General features: G+C 39.4%; 1 protein-coding gene across 2 annotated transcripts; it reads left to right on the top strand.

The window, feature by feature from the left end:
• The first annotated feature begins 10,466 nt into the window (after positions 1-10,466).
• Positions 10,467-16,374, top strand: LOC121442267 (serine protease inhibitor Kazal-type 1-like). 2 transcript variants are annotated; one of them, XM_041643750.1, is made up of 4 exons: positions 10,467-10,599; positions 12,330-12,361; positions 13,154-13,260; positions 16,251-16,374. In XM_041643750.1, exons 1-4 carry the CDS (start codon positions 10,548-10,550, stop codon positions 16,294-16,296), a joined length of 237 nt encoding a protein of 78 aa, XP_041499684.1. In that variant the 5' UTR covers positions 10,467-10,547; the 3' UTR covers positions 16,297-16,374. The 2 variants fall into 2 exon arrangements, with proteins under 2 accessions (XP_041499684.1, XP_041499683.1); XM_041643749.1 differs by lacking the exon at positions 16,251-16,374 and adding an exon at positions 15,061-15,179.
• Positions 16,375-16,927: the final 553 nt, after the last annotated feature.

Raw genomic sequence — 16,927 nt, 5'->3', positions numbered from 1 at the left:
ATAATTCAGACGTTTTGGTTACCTACCCTTTTTGTACCTTTGGTCTCCTGATTTCATCCCCTCTCTTCCCTTCTCCTTCCATTTTTTCCCTCTCCCACATGGCCCAGTTCAGCCGGCTCATGTCCACTCTGGTCTCTCCCAGATGTCCCTGTCTTTGCCTATGCTCTCCCTTTTGTCTATAATAACTTCCTCTTCCACCATACCTAGGAGCAACCAAGTTCTCTCTTTTCCTTTTTATTTCTTTTTTTTTTTTCATTCAGATATCACACAGCTTAGACTTATATACATACTGTAGCACGCTGAGAGAAGCCAGGCTCAGATGGAGTATTCTGAAGGTTAAGTATACTGAATGCATTTTTTATTATCAAGACTAATACCAAATTGTGAGGTTTCAGTCTGTGTTTTGCTGCAAAATCACCAACCTTGTTTTATAAGAAGAATCTCTGGTGTTTTGATTAGCTGTCACAGGCTAATCAAGTGTGTCTACTTGAACTTTCTGCAATGTGCCGAGTAAGTATTAAGACACAGGTAGGTAGGTAGATAGATAGATAGATAGATAGATAGATAGATAGATAGATAGATAAATAGATGATAGACAGACAGAAAGGGATGGATGGGTAGACAGACAGACAGACAGACAGATAGATATACAGACACATGGTTGTATTGAAAGTGGATGTGTGTGTATGTATACACATGTATGTTTCTGAATTTTCATGTGTGTATGAATTCTAACACTTGTCTGCTCCCAGGGATTTTTGCAGAAAGTCTGCAAAGCTGAGTCCTGAGTGGGAAGCTTAATTCACAGTCACACAGACAGGCTTTGAGTTGTCCACTCTTCTCCCCACAAACTGGGCTTGTGGTCATCTTGCAGTGTGCTAGGAGCCTTCATCTTTCAACAGATGGTTCCGCAATTCATCTGGAAAAATAAATAACTAAAAGAACTGTCTGTAGAGGGTGATAGTCGGCAAAGCACCTGTTGGCCATTACATCATCGGGGCTGAGATGCTGTGGGGATCTGCTGGAAACAAGAAACAAACTGGCTGTTTGGTTTCTGGGCAGAGGCAAAAAAAAAAAAAAAAAAGAGAGAGAGAGAGACATAAAAAAATGTGTTTGATTATGTGTGGAAATGATCACAGAAGATTTTCAGGTAGGAGCACATAAAAAAAAAAACTCCTGGATTTATTTCATGCACTCTGTTGTCCAGTGTGTGATTTTATCCCCGCAATCGTATTTTTGCAAACTTATAAAATATTCTGCAAAGAGTGGTAAGAGTGAGTGGATACCCCAAAACACACACACACACACACACACACACACACACACACACACACACACACAATGTTATTTGGTTCTAGACATAAAAGTCATCGTCACATCTAGTTTATTCTATTAGAGACAATAAGTAAAAAGCAATCAGAATTCTCAATCTAATGTTTCCTCACAGAGACATGCATAGCAGAGACTGAACAGATGAACCAGTCAAGACTGATGGCTGTCTCCAAAAGACTACATCTGTTTCCCATCTCACAGCCCTTTTTAATCGTGTCTCTTTTCAACAATGTCAAGCTTCCTATCTTTTTAGAGCTCTACTTCAAATGGATGTTATTCCTTATCTGATCTCTCTGATTTCATGAAAATGAAACTCATAAATTCCTTCCACCAACACCTAATGCATATTAAGTACCTATAAAATTCATTGAAGGAAAGGAAAAACTCACTTCAGCTCACTGTTTTCACTTGCTAAAGTTGAGGTTCTTCATATGTGGGGTGTCAGGAAAAGGACAGAACCAAGAGCAACAATAAGAAATAACTCATGAAGAAGATGAAAATCAAAAAAAAAAAAAAGTGTAGGCCTTGCCTATGCGTAAGCCAAGTTAGAAGTATTACGGGAAAGAATTAGACCCCATCATCAGATTACAGGTGTGATGTTAACATTGCATTGCTCTGGAATAGCATTCCTCTTCAAAAGCACAAGAGTAAAATAGCACTCTCCAGATGAAAAGCTTAAAATAATGTCAACTGAGGAGTGCTTACTAACTCTTCTCAAAGAAGAGAGAATTTAGGGTGGACCTTAGAAATTACTAACAATATCTGAAGGTGTATCATGGAGACAAATTGAATTACTCTGAGGTCAAAGATTAGATAAACAGCAATTTCAAAAGTTCAAATGGGAGAGAAAGGCTGCATTTTAGATAGAGTGTAAGTAAATAGACCCCTTCAAGAATAAGGGACCTTTGCTCCTTGTACGTTTTATTGAAGAGATTCAAAATTGCCTTTACCTCAAGGTGACACTGGCCTTGGGCATGGAAGCAAAGCTTGCCCTTTCTGGCCAACCAACAAACAAGTATTTATCCTTAATACTGTTTGCTTTAACCTGAAGGTCACCAAGAGTTGCTACGAGTGGCCTCTGACTCAGGAATAATAACTAACTGCATTTACTATTTTCAGTTCTCCTTCTTGTTTTGTTTGCTTGAGGTAAGGAAAAACTAAACAGCATCCATTGCTATCCACCTGTGCAAGGTCCTGCCTGCCATTGGTTCATCGAACCTTACTGTTAGTTACAAGACTAGTGAACTCTATTGCTATAGACATGTTGGTTCTTTGTTGGGATCCACTGTTGCCCACTCTCTGAAGTTTTACATTTTGGGTTGATGACTAGTGGTAGGTCCACAGTACTTAAACCTCAGTCTGAGAATAAGAAACATGATTATTATCCTGCCCAATGCCATTGGAAGAACATAGTTATATTTATTCTAGGGAACAGCTGCAGACACTAGAAAACCATGTTGAAATGTGTGTTTGACCTTACAAAGGTAGTGTTGAAATATTTTTAAAGTGTTTGCATCCCCCTAAACCTGGGAGTAGATTTTTTTTTCTTGGTATTAATTTGTTCTGAAAATTCTACTTGTCTTCAAAGAGACTAACATTTTGTCAGATATTGTAACCAAGTTAATAAATGCTCTGGGATGATTTAAAGCAATTGCACTCAATTTCTCATCCCATTATGTACTCAGTCTGCTTAAGTTTAACTTGTCTTTAAGAAAACAATAAAAGCAACCTGGCTTTGCCATGCACATCTAATGTAATCAGCTGTACAATCTAAGTTAAATGCATAGCTTTAATTTTAAACTGTGTACTCTTCCCCTCCCCTGGGCCAAAATAATATATGTATGTGGCTTTTGTGATAACCATTTACTGAGAGCAAGCAACAGGTTAAAAACAACTATAAAACACATTTCTGATAAATACCAAGAGCAATCTCTGGATATATCTCAGTGGATCAGTCCCTCCTTGGTGCCTGCACACTGATATGTCCATTTCACTATCCTCCACATTCACTGTCTATCAAAGAGCAAGCCTAAGGAAGAAGAAAAAAAAACCCTTCAACTCCAGTTCCAGTTAGGCTTAGATAAGCTCAACTTATCGAAGGGATAGATTGAGGTATAGTTCTCATACTTTAGCAATCTTTACAGAGTCAAAAACATACTGGCAATAGCAAAGAAAGACAGAGTAGAAGGGTAACTGCCCCCTGATGTGTACAATATTAACAAAGGTGGGGCAGTGGTGAGGGACAGTATGATGACAGAAGGGCCAGAGGCATTATATAAAAAGGAAGTCCTATAGATAGACACAAGGTCCCGTGTGGTATTGTAACCACAGGATATGGGGGTCCATTAGCAGGTTCTTAGATCTGCAGATTAAGAAAATTTAATACAGTCTCAGAAGGAAACACGATGATAAATGTATTGAAAGCTGGGTAAACGGCGGTTCTTGGAAGCTGCCAGGAGAAGCGGGAAATGAGAATAAGAGAGTGGGGGGTGTCTAGAAATTAGGAAATTTTAGAGCAGCTGTGAAGGTAAGTCATCAGAGATCCAGATAATATCTGGAGTGCTTAGATATTGGACTAGTATTTGGGAAAAGGAGATAAAAGAAGAGAAAGAAAAAATGAGCTACAGCTTTAATAGAATATAAGCAAAAGGACATCTGCCTGGACAGGTTGGAAACAATGGAGAACTGGAGGCCCAAAGGATTTTTTTTTCTTCTTTTTATTGAAAGGATGAAAAACTGGATCAAAGTAGTGATCTACCATTTTGGGCCAACAAGGAGGGCAGGTTTAGCATTTGTCCCTTCCCTGTCTAATTTAGTTAGACTTACGTGAGAAATGAATAAGTCACACCATTTGTTGCAGTTGCGTTTCCTTTTGACTTGGTTAACTTTGGTCCAGTTTAAAACCCTATCATTGGCTCATTGGTGACAGTGGCTTTGGGCTCCTTATCACTGCCTGAAGGCTTTTGTTGATTTATTTCCAGGCTAGTCATTGAAGACCAGCAACTTAGAAGACAGTACCACCAGCTTTGAGATTTTTCCCTTTGAAAATCTGTCTCCTTGTAAAATCTTTCTTTCTACCAGGACGTTATTGTCCTCTGATCACAACATTTGACTCAGAGGAAACTGATGTATTGACAGCCATAGTTTTCAAAGCATGACCCATAAGTAGATGTCTCCAGGGGTCCTTAATTCCTTTTCTTCCTGCCTAGCATCTCCTTCTGTTATCTCAGCAAAGATAGATAATATTCACTCACACATATATGGGCCAAGTGGATTCTACCAAGAATAACATTGAATTGCATTGGGAGAAAGGTTGTATGTTTAGTCATTAAAAATTATCCCCAAATCCATGTTTAAAAAGTTCAGTTGTAATTCTTTGGGTATCAGAATCAATTGATTTCCTTTATGATGGGTGCGATAACTGTTTAGCAATATTTTCATTTATTAAAAAAGCTACAAATAAACGAAAACATTGTCAAACATTACTCAATATTAAAAATTGTCATGGAGCCTGTGAGAATGTAAGCATCTCATTAGAAGGTGTTTATGATATATGTACCTGGGAAATTGAAGGTGGCAGAATTGTGTGACTCTTTAAAAGATAAAGCAGACTGGGACTGGAGAGATGCCTCACTGATACTTTCTGCTCCTGCAGACCCATGTTCAATTCCCAGCATCCACATGGCAGCTCACATCTGTCTCTAACTCCAATCCCAAGGGATCTGATTTTCTCTTTTGGCCTTTAAGTATAACAGGCACTTTCATACATGTATACATACACGCAGTCCAAGCACTCATACATGGAAAAATTAAAACAAATAAATATTTTTAAAATCAGACTATCAATGACAATAAGAGACTAGGAAACTTGGTTCCTGAAATCTAAGTCAGTGTTCTCATCATGGTATTAAGCTTAATTTTATGTAACTTCAGCTAGATCTCCATGGTCAGAAATGAGAGAGCCGAGATCCTTATGCCTCTGTTTCCTTCCTCATAATCTGGGAATAAAAGTGCCACAGAGATTAAGATATGGAAATGAGTTTAACCTCAAGGTGGTTGAACTTCTAGCAATAGTAGTTACGTTTGCCAGGATGGTGGGAATAATGCAGTGGATATAAAATATCACAAAGCAATAACTTTATAAACTGCCATGAGAGACTAGGAAGTGAGATACCCCAGATATCCTTCTAAGATTTTGAAGCTAGGCCAATAAAAATCTCTGAGGCTAATTCCAGAATAATCAGTGAGACAAAACCAAGTCATTTAAGAAAAATGATGGGGTGAAGATATGGCTCAGAGGACAGGAGAGCTCACCTCATAAATATGAGACTGTAGATCAAATCCCCAGCACTGGTGTTGGGGGGTTAGGGGATGCAGCGACAGCACGATTGCTGGGGTTCCCTGGTCAGCCTAGATGTAAAGGATAAAGGATGAAGCTGTGGGGAAGAAACTAATAGAATATGGCACCCGAGGTTCAACTCTGAACTCTACATGGGCATTCATGTCCGTGTGTATCTGTGTGTGTGTGTGTGTGTGTGTGTGAGAGAGAGAGAGAGAGAGAGAGAGAGAGAGAGAGAGAGAGGAAAGAGGAGTCTAAACAGTTATGAAGTCCCTAAGAATGTTAAGATGTGGCTACGTCAGTCCCATATTGATAACCTTTGCACTCAAGAGCTGACACAGCAGGATAAGAAGCACAAGACCAGCCTTAGCTATATAGTGTGAGGCCAGGCTGTGTGGTAGGAGACCCTGTCTCAAAAAACAAGCATCAGGCTGGGTGGTGGTGGCGCACACCTTTAATCCCAGCACTCAGAAGGCAGAAGCAGGCTGATCTGTGAGTTTAAGGCCAGCATGGTCTACAGAGCGAGTTCCAGGGCAGGCACCAAAGCTACAAAAGGAAACCCTGTCTTGAAAAACAAAACCAACCAAACAAACTCAAAAGGACTTGGCTATGTCAAGGACATGTCAAATGTCAGACCAAACAACTTCAGCTTGACATCTCCCTTTTCCTTACACAACAACCTTTTGTACAGGACAAGAAAATCAGCAGGTACCTTCCTCACATCCTCATTCCAGCAAGTTTTATCAGCATCAATTGAAACAGTTCTCCTAATGGTTGTCATCGTTCTCTGTTCATGTACATAATCAGTCCTTTCATTAGCGGGGACTCGGTCATGTCATATTTGAGTTCCCAATGTACGCCAAGAGGTAAGAAAGGGGAAGAGATTTCCACAAGGCTAGACAATGGAAGCGTTCTAAACATGACACAGCTTGAGCACGAGAGTATCCGGATTGTTCCAGTCAAAGCCTGTACCATCCTCCAAAATAAACAATGTCTGTTACTCTGTCCAGACACTGAGCATAAGAAGCCTAAATACATTATCCATTGCTCCAACCCGCGGAAGGAGGATGCTTTTATTACCAGCCAGTAACTGTAATTCCAGAACAAATATCTTTGTGCAATACTTAAGTACACATTCAAAGTCTATTCTCTAACCAAACAAATGTAGTTTGACCTGTGAGGAAATAGTGCCACCCCACAGGTAAAATAGTAGACTTAGTCTTGAAACCAGGTCCGCCTTGACTTCTGCACAGGCTTTCTTCACTGTCTTCAACGTGTCTTTCTTCACTTTCTCCAATCCCCATCCCATGGCTAATTTCTAACCAGAACCATGTCCCACAGTGTACCATTCAGAATCACAAGGTGATTTGGAATTCACACTGCAGTGAAATGTTTCCCAAGGACAGGTGAGGACTACTGAGCTATGAGTCAGAATAGAACCAAAATACAAAGTCATAAAACTGATTTTTCTTTCTTCTGGATGTTGCTCATCAATCCATCATAACATGACTTTTTTCCTTTCGATTCAGAGTCAAAGAACATCAAAATTACCGTCCAGGTCCTGGAATCAGATGGCCTCAATATGAATGCTGTGACTGTAGCTGTTGTTACTTAAAGGATGCCTAGTACAAGATGGCAAACAATTCCCTCTCCCACGTCGCGACCTTTCCTTACTTTGTTGGAACAAAAGAAATAATCCTTTTTTGGAGTATAAACTCTCCTCAATAGTGGCCGTTGAAACTTTCTTGCCAGCATTATGGCCACTACACAGTTAATGGCACGAGATGAATAGCAAGAATTTTACCGATTTGATGAATACTGCATGGTGATCGAAAACATATCCATGTCCCAAATATGTAAATGAGAGTTTACAGATAGAAGAAAACTATTTTTATTATATCAAGACTTGAATGAATAAACTGTTAAATGGACCAAGAATGAAATACCATATGGAAAAGACTGGGAACACAGGAATGAGCAAGACAGAAACTCTGATCTTTGAAAAAATCAGAATATTTATATTTTACCAAATGTGTGTTTTCATAAAATATTTATTTAATACCCAATATTTTGCAGGTACTTTGCTAGTTGCTAAACCAAAACAAGTATATTTATTCCCTAAAAGTTAAAAAATCTTTTCTAGCAGTCTTAGAAGGGGATATAGATTTCATTTTTTAAATTGCTATGTATGTGAGGTTTTCTTTTTCTTTCTTTTTTTTGTTTCTGTTTGTTTGGTTTTTTTTTTTGCCTGCATGCATGTCTGTACACCACATTCATGCCTGAGGCATGTAAGCCCCAGAAGAAGGCTTCAGAGTCACTAGAGCTGGAGTTACTGAGAATTATGAGAAGCAATGTGGCTTCTGAGAACTTAATCTGGGTCCTTTGGAAGAGCAGCAAGTACTCTTAAATTCTTCAATTCATCTCTCCAGCCAATAGAATTAAAATTATTTTAAGTGCTATGAGGAATGTCATTAAATATATAACTGGAGTGTTGAACGTAAATGGAGGGTGGCATAAGGAAGACTTGTGAGAAAATATTTAACACATCTTAAAGTTTGAATGAAGGAGTTATATTTGACTATTCTGATCAAGGAAAAACAAGGAAATGACCAACATGGCTGAGGGATTAAGAAGGATGCCACCTAGAGATAAAGCAAGAGAAGTAGAAAGAAGTCTACATCCATCCCAGGGATCTCAAAGAATGAACGACTGGAGAGAATTATGGCCATAGCTGCATTCCGTAGAGACTGTTGCATGCGCAGAGCTCCGGAGAAACATGACACTGGAAAGGCACCTGGTGGAACTGGTGCAAGTGGATGATATAGTGTCATTTAAGGTGCAATAGTAAACATGACCAGAAGTGTGCATAGATTTGGGGCATGAGAAGGAGAGACAGAGAGAGAGAGAGAGAGAGAGAGAGAGAGAGAGAGAGAGAGAGACAGAGAGAGAGAGAGACAGAGAGAGAGAGGGAATGGTGAGATAAAATTGCAGATGTTGATAATAGGTAAAGAATCATCAAGATTAATAGTAAGGTTTTGATTAGAGCAATTACTTTGAAATAAAAAGAAACAGGAATGAGAATGAAGAAAAATATTTAAGGATGCTAAGTGATTAAAATGTAGCACAGGGCATGCCACCTTTAAGATGTCTATAGGATGTCCTGAGGGAGACATCAAACTTCATATCCCCCAATTTTCTCATTCATGGAAACTCATGCCTTCACAATGTCCTGCATGCCCCTTCATGACGCGGGCCCTTACTGTTTCCTTCACATCCCACCCCACTGTCCTCTCTCACTTCCCACAAAGTGAACTGTCATGCTCAGAACCTAGCCCTGACTATTCTCTCTGCCTGGGATGGATACTCATATATTTGCCCATAGTTAACGCTTCGCTTCCTACTGTTTGGTTGCCACCTATCCATCAATGCCTGTTCTCACCACTTTCTCATAAATAGCCTTACCTTTCATGAACGTCTCTCTAATCTTTTCCATATATTTGTCATAATCTGATATTTATAACCTTTTATTATTGCCTATTTTATATCTCCCTCAGTTAAAACATATGGAAGCTCCATGAAACATAGAGTTCCACATCTTTTTTATCCACTGATATATCTCAAAAGACTGGTAGTGTTTAATGGTTCTGAAGACTTGGAGAACGTTTAGCATCTGAACGGTTACGCTACTGGTTAACTGAAACATTAGTCAGTCACCATTTGGGGATGTTGACATAAGTCAGGTACCAAGGTCAGGCAAATGACTTAATTATTTTGTAACAATAACTAAAGTATAAATATTTGTATTAAACTCTAATTTCCTAAAGATGATGTAAGCAGAACCATATGACATCAATGCAGAAAGTGTCCAGGGCTGTGAGAAAAGAACACCAAACTTTTTAAGTCCAGCTCATTTTAAGAGGGCAGTAACCCCACATTAGTGCTGCTCTAAAATATGTTCTTTATTATTCTAGACAGAAGAAAACTTACCCTTTGTGGCAAAGGGAGACATTACTTCATTTGTCAAGACTGCCTTGCTGTACAAACACCCTGGAAAAGATAGTCTGAAACAAAGTGATGAGTATCTCTCCTCACGAGACAGGCAGAAACAGGGAAGAAAATAGAAAAATAACACCCTAAATGGCAGACGCTCAGTACATAGCAGCGAATGCAGGATCGATCCTGTGGGTTAGTTATTACTGTGATATCAATTTTCAAATGCGTAAATCGAAGCAATCAGAAAGTGAACCAATTATCTAAATGCCTGAAACTATTCTAGTAAGCACTCCTAGCCCCAGAACAGGGAACTGGGACATAGAACAGAGACAGAGATCAAGAGAGAGACAGAGACAGAGGTAGAGACAGAGACGGAGAGACAGAAGTGGAGATAGAGAGACAGGGGACTGAGCCTTCTTTATCTTTTACCCCACCCTGCCAGCAGTCTATCAAGTCTTAATGGATGTACAGTGACGGAGAAATGGGGAAAACAAAACACAGGAATGGAAGAATGGAAGAAAGGAAAGAAAGGAAAGTGTCTTTGAGCCTATCCATTCAGAGGAGACAGGACCTTTGATTTCACCTACAGATAAGAAAACCAGGGCTTGGGAAAGGGGAGAGGATTTCTCAAAACCCAAGAGGATGTCAGGAATCAAGCTAACTAGCTTTTCCTGGCAGAATTTTAGGTCTAGCCTTTCATGCCCCGTTTCTGACTCAGATAACATTTCCCCAGCTTAGAGGCCTCACATAGTCAATCAATAACCAAGGATAACAGCAGAGTGGGTGGGGCCTGTGTTACCATCTGTCTATAAGACCATTCCTCGGTTTCTGAAGAAAAGCACAGCGCAGATTTCTCCGGACCTTTGCACCTGCATCTGCAACCATGAAGGCGGCAAGTATCTTTCTTAGTGCCTTGGTCCTACTCACTTTAGCAGGTAGGTGTGTTTGCGTATTCTTCCAAAATTAGTAAAGAGTTTTCATCTGTGGCTTTAATGAGTATATCTCCTGGAAATGTAGGTAGTCTGGTGTTAGCTCACTAGTGTCAATGAGTTGAAATAAAATCAATGGAGTCAATACAAAAAAGAAGCATTTCTAGTGTGAATTACAGAAAGAAACAATTTCTAGAATAAAGGAGAAGAGGATCTCTGGGAAGATGTGCCCAGAGAAAGTCATAGCCTGATCTAAAGACAAAGCTGCTACTTTGTTAGAGATGTGGCAGAGAAGGGATTTCCCTCTAAAATATTCTTCTAACTTTATAAGTGACTAATAAACTATGGAAGGCCAATTTACAAAATTGAAATTCTTATGAACTTGCATAAAATGGAAAACAATGGCTGCCAGTTACTTTTCATAAAAGTCATATTTTGAGTGATTAAAAATTTTATGCTTGATCTGTAGGCTGTTCAGAAAGAAAATATATATCCTGCTTGAACAGATAAAGGAATCCTCATACTCACCATGAGAATGTTGGGAAATGATCCTGGTTGAGATGGGTTTGGGTTTTATAACTGGCATTGCTGAATACTTTCACCTTACTGCTGATCAGGCACAGCTTTCAACTAGAACCACATCTGTGTTTAGCTAAGAAAGGGAAGACCACTGCTTACTGTTTTAGATAAATATTTATGGAAGAAAAGAGTCCTTTGTTGCACCTCAAGCCTAATAATTAATACAACTAGAGGCCTGTAATGAGCCCCTGCTCATCAATGTTTAGGCTTATTTACATTCTGGATCTAAAGGGACTCCAGCAGCCTCATCTTCTCTGATGAATCCCAGAGATCTTTTTCATTCCCTTAGAGATCATTGACTGAAAATTAAGTTTTGGGAACATTTCTCCTTTGGGGGCTGTCAGATTAGATTCCTTTCTTTGAAATACTACTCTACATTCACATCTGCTTTTTAAAAAATAACTTTTTGAGAATATAATTATATCATCCCCTCTTCCCTTTCCTACTTCCAAACCATCCTGTATGCCTCTTCACCCTCTTCCCAATTTAGTTTGCTTTCATTATTGTTACATATATGTATATGTATCATATGCCTTGATGTCAGAAGGACTTGTCTTCTGAAGAATGGAGTCTTTTCTGCACGATGTGAATACATAGAAGACAATTTGGACCTCGAGTCAGTCAGTGTAAGGCACCTGTGGGAAAAAGCTCTTTGAGAACTAATGCTGAGCTGGCAGAAGAGCCCCATTTCCAACACTATTTACAAAAGGAATTTAATTACAACCCAAGTCCTGATGCCTATTTCCCATCCTGCCATCCATGCCCAGAGGTGCGGATATTTATAACTCACTGACTGAGATGAAGGCTCTAGTGGACATAGAGAGAACACTGATGGGCGTCCAGAGTGTGTCGGAATGATTAGCGCAAAAACACTTCAAACTCCGAGTACAGAATTTCTATTCTCAAGCAAGTGGATCAAATTTTCTTAAATGCTCCTTAACAGTCAAAATTTTACTTAATTCTTTGCAAGATCTTAGCAGGCAGAGAGTGGGGAAAATCCATCCAGTGTCCTTGAAAGTCTGTGGAAATAAAGAGATGGGCAGTGAATGGTGGAAGCAGAGAAGTCACTATGAAAATTGTATTCTTTGGTAAATAAGAATAGAATAGCTCTGACTTTTTTTATCTGGGATCCAAGTTGACATGTTTGTATTTTCTAGGTAACACTACAGCTAACTTAGTGGGAAAACAGGTAAAGAGAATTTTATAATTTCTTATAATTTATAGTTTCTTAATTCTCTAATTTCCTATACAAGCTGTTAGAGTGGTGAAGGAAAGGTCTTCAAGTATTGATCCATTAAGAATGAATGTCAGCAAAACAGAGCTGGTGGTCGACGTCCTGAAAAGAGGAGGTGATGATGTAGCACCCAGGAGCTGGAATCCAGGGTCCAGGAATCACCAGATGATGTGACTTTAATTTGATTCATCACTCTGTGTCTCTTCCCTTGAGGGAGAGTGAATAACAACTTTACAAGGCAGTTATGGGGTAGATCAATGAATGGATAATTGATGGTTTCGATTGAGGGGTGGGACTTTCCCAATAGAATAATGCATTTACAGAAGGGCAGTGTGCTATGAAAATAGTCTCATGATAATCAGCAAGGAAGGCTATCCTGTTAGCAGCTGGCCATAAAAAAGTCAGCACACCAGGAACTGGGAGCTTGAGTGTTATCTTCCTTCTCATAGCCAACCTCCCCAAAGCACCATGACCCAAGTTGGGAACTGACATTATTTGTTGATGAAATGACTGAGATCAAGGGAAGAGTTAATGGACTCGTGATGTCATATAAAGAGGAAATGAGTTTAAGTCAGATTTTCCAATTCCAGGGCAGATTTCTTTCATTGTTGTTATTATTGTTTTCTTGTAAAACATTCAGCATCATGATCCTAATTGAAAAAAGTCAATTTTTAGAAAATATAATATTTTATTATGAGATCAAACATTGAGAAATGATAGAAAATGACTGTTTTTAATCCTGTTTAGGCCAATTGCAATGGTGCAACTATGGGATGTCCCAGGAATTATGACCCTGTGTGTGGGGCGGATGGAATTACTTACTCCAATGAATGCAGTCTGTGCTTTGAAAACAGGTGAGGATAAAATCTAGTTTATAAGTATTTATCTTAACTTTCTTACCATTAGAATTTTACAAATGTTATTATCCTCTTAAAGCCTAGGTCAATAAATAAATCTTTCTTTTCATAAACTTGGTATAATATACTTTAAAAATTGATAGAACGATAAAAGCTTTAATATTCTTAGCAATACAGCTAATAGTCTAGATTTTCAAAATGCCTAAACATGCAAAATATCTTTGATCTGAAAAAATAATTCTCGACGATAGTTAAAATAGTTAAATTGCATTTTAACTATGCTTCCCCAAAATTAGCAAATGTAAATTACATAGGTTTTAGTGAACTGAAATGTATTTTATAACATTTATATTCATGGGAATGAGATCTAGCCTCGATGTAGTTTAATTTTATGATGGAATTAAGGTTGGGGAACAGGAATCAGAGTTGACACACTGGGACAAACAAATGTGTCACAGTTTGTTTTCTTATGCTATGACCGAGCAGTTAGAACCATGTGCCAGTCATTATGCTAGACCCTCCCTCTTTCCCATGCACTTGTGACAGAAACAAACAAAACACACAATAGCAAGCTCACTTCATAAGCACATGCGACAACTTCTCAGCTGTGGCAATCGACAGCAAGTAGTGTATAAAGTGTCACGTGACCGAAACAAAGACGGGATGTTTTCTGACTGAAAGGTCCAAGAAAGGTTTACTGAAGTGGATGCTGTTTAAATGATGCTCTGAGTTCCAACCAAACAGTCGGGACCCCAAAGGTGACAGGAAACACTTAGATATTCTAGAACTGACTCCGTGTTAAAGACTTCAGCTCCGGCTCACGTGGCTCTAAACTGTCATCTTTCCTCTGCATGGATCTCTTCTCTATAATGTGAATTCTCTTCTGGGATGGCTCTAAATGATTTCAGAAAAGTCTCCAAGTTTGTCTAGGAGTGTAAACATTTTAGACCCCGAACACACTATGCGTTCAGCTTTATGGTGAGTGCTTCCAGTGTGTAAAAATGCCCGAAATGACAGCACATGCCTGCCACCCCCACACTGCAGGCCAGGGCAGAAGAAACCTGAGTTTTTAAGCCAGTCTGCTCTTTCGTCTCTCACCCTGGGCTACAGGTTGAGGCCCCGGCTCAGATGTTTAGGGAGGAACAGGAGGAACCACTTGTTAATTTTCTCATGAACTATGTTGTTGACACTAAGGTCAAGCATCATTATTTCCATCCACGCAGAGGAGGAAAACTTCACAGCACCCTTGAGACTTGTGAAATCTCCAAGTGTAAGCTCTGAAATCTAAAGGCCTCTATTTAGAGTGAAGCATTCAGGAAATACGAGCGAAATGCTGAACATGCTCTCCTTTGACCTTTAAATCTACTGATTGCAATTTGCTCTTTGTATTCTTTCAATTACGTGTAAATGCAAGAGGCACAGCCAGCTCCCCGAAAGCACAATGTTTCACCCTGTGTTCAGACATAGCACTTAGGTCTCGAGACAGGCTTCTCTTTCTCAAATGTAAACAATGTTCTAAGGTTTCTGTAGCGCCTTTGCTTTGATTGCCCATTAAAAGTCACACATATAAACAACAAAAATGGGCTCAGCTGGATATATCTATCTATTTGTATACATACACACACACATACGCACGCACACACAAGCAATAATAATCAAAGAAAAAGAGGCTATCAATTTAAAAGTGAATGGGTAATGAGGGGTTTGGACAGAGGGGGCTTGGGAGGAGTTAGAGAAAGAAAAGGGAGAAAAAAGTGATGCAATTATATTTTAACTAAAAATGGATTTTTTTTGAAGTTGTCCAAAAATGACCTGTGTGGTAACTCAGACGCTGACTCTAAATATTGGGATTTGAGATGCTCAGAAAACAGCAGACAGGCCTTTCCTATGATAGGTCCATGTGTCTGCCTGCCAGGTATGTTAAGTCAGGACATTATATGTCTCCTATGTTTTCTCAGCTGACAATTCTTTCCTATAGGAAAGCAATGATGACAGAACTTTCTGTGGTGCTAGAAATGTCTTCTGTTTGTGCTGGCCAATCCATAGCCACTGGCCACCTGTGCTGGCCCTTGGCTCTGAAGGACCAACAGTATATTGAGAATCTGAAGATTTTATACTGTTAATCTTTTAAGTGTTAATAATCTTATATGGCTAATAGCAGAACAAGCCTCAGTGAACAGCACAGCTGTAAATGACAGGCTTATGGAAGTGACTTTGAAACTGGCACCATCCTAAGTTAATGTTAAAGGCAAAGTGAAGAAACGATGGGTCCAGAAAATGTCCATGTGAAAATGAAGAGGACCATATCTTCTCCAACAAAAGAGAAATAAAAAAAAGTGTGTGGCGTGCCAGCGTGGTCAAGAAAGCAACGGCTAGAGAGACAACTCTGGAAGCAATCTTGTAACTAAGGGACAAGGTTGTAACTAACAGGACCGAGGAGCATTTAGATTTGGTGAGAGGAACTGGCTTCATAAAGGTAACACAGGAAGGGTAGAAAAGATACTATCTAAAGAGGAAGACCTTCTTATTGGCTGCTCTCATGAGACTCAAGATGGTCTGACAGATTCAAGCCCCCCATCATCTAAGATGAAATGTTGAACAATTAGAAGGACCTGCTGTAGCCTGGGTACCAGCTAAGATTTCCGTATGATCACTTAGTTTTCAGCATCAGCAGTAAAAGAAGCAGGGCTGAATTTGAGATTAATTTCAAGGGTTCCCAGTGCCTCCCCATAGGTCCCTAAACAGCAGTGATAGGCACTTTTCTATTCTGTTGTAGCCCTTGTGAATATAATAGCAAGCAGCAAATATTCAATGAATAAGTAAGTGAGTAAATGAATTGGGGAAAGAGAAAACTGGGAATACATCATACGCCTCTCTTATTAAAAAGTGATTTTTTTTTGAAGTTTCATTACCGTTCTCCCATAGTCACTTATTTGTGCCAATAAATGCAAACTGACCATATCCTATTTTCTTCCATTCTTCTACAGGGCACGCCAGGTTCCTGTCCTCATTAAAAAATATGGACCTTGCTGAAAGTCAAGATCTTGAACTCTGCTAAGACTACCATGATGCTTGACTAGCCTGTCTATTGAATAAACACATCTGAATATACCTTGTCCCCGAAGCTTTCTTCTCAAAGAATGGGTGAAATACCTTGAGGACAGGGAACCTGGGAAAGGCCCAGACTAGACTAAGCTTCACAGGTTAGCTCATTGTGCCTGTATAACCAGACGTTACAGATAATGACAATACACAGTTGAGCCAAACAAGCGTGATGAACAGAGTTTGGGTCAGAATGAAGACAGTATCCCATGCCATGCCCAGGAAGTATTCTGATAAGCAGAAAGGGGGCTGGCTAACAAGCAAATGACTGTGAACGTTTTGTGTGACTCACATTGCTTCTTTGAGAGCCACTATAACTTTGCAGGGTTACTCTCGTCCTGTGAGGAAACTTAGGAAAAAGTAAAGTTGCCTGACTTAAAACCACAGCAGGGCTGCTCTTTCTAATCGGGGCTGATGCTAAGGTCAATGCTCCTGCCCTGAACCACAGTCACCTCACATGGATTGTGCCTTGACTTTCCTCAATAGGAATTCTAGATAATAACCCCTTATTTTAAGATCTGATGTGTCTATATTCGATAATAATAAATAAAATAGAAACAAG

The sequence above is a fragment of the Microtus oregoni genome, unplaced genomic scaffold (genome assembly GCF_018167655.1).
Source record: "Microtus oregoni isolate MIOR12 unplaced genomic scaffold, Mior012 000088F_ref0000325, whole genome shotgun sequence".
In the NCBI taxonomy this organism is placed as follows: Eukaryota; Metazoa; Chordata; class Mammalia; order Rodentia; family Cricetidae; genus Microtus; species Microtus oregoni.
This window is presented reverse-complemented; position numbering and strand designations above follow the sequence as displayed.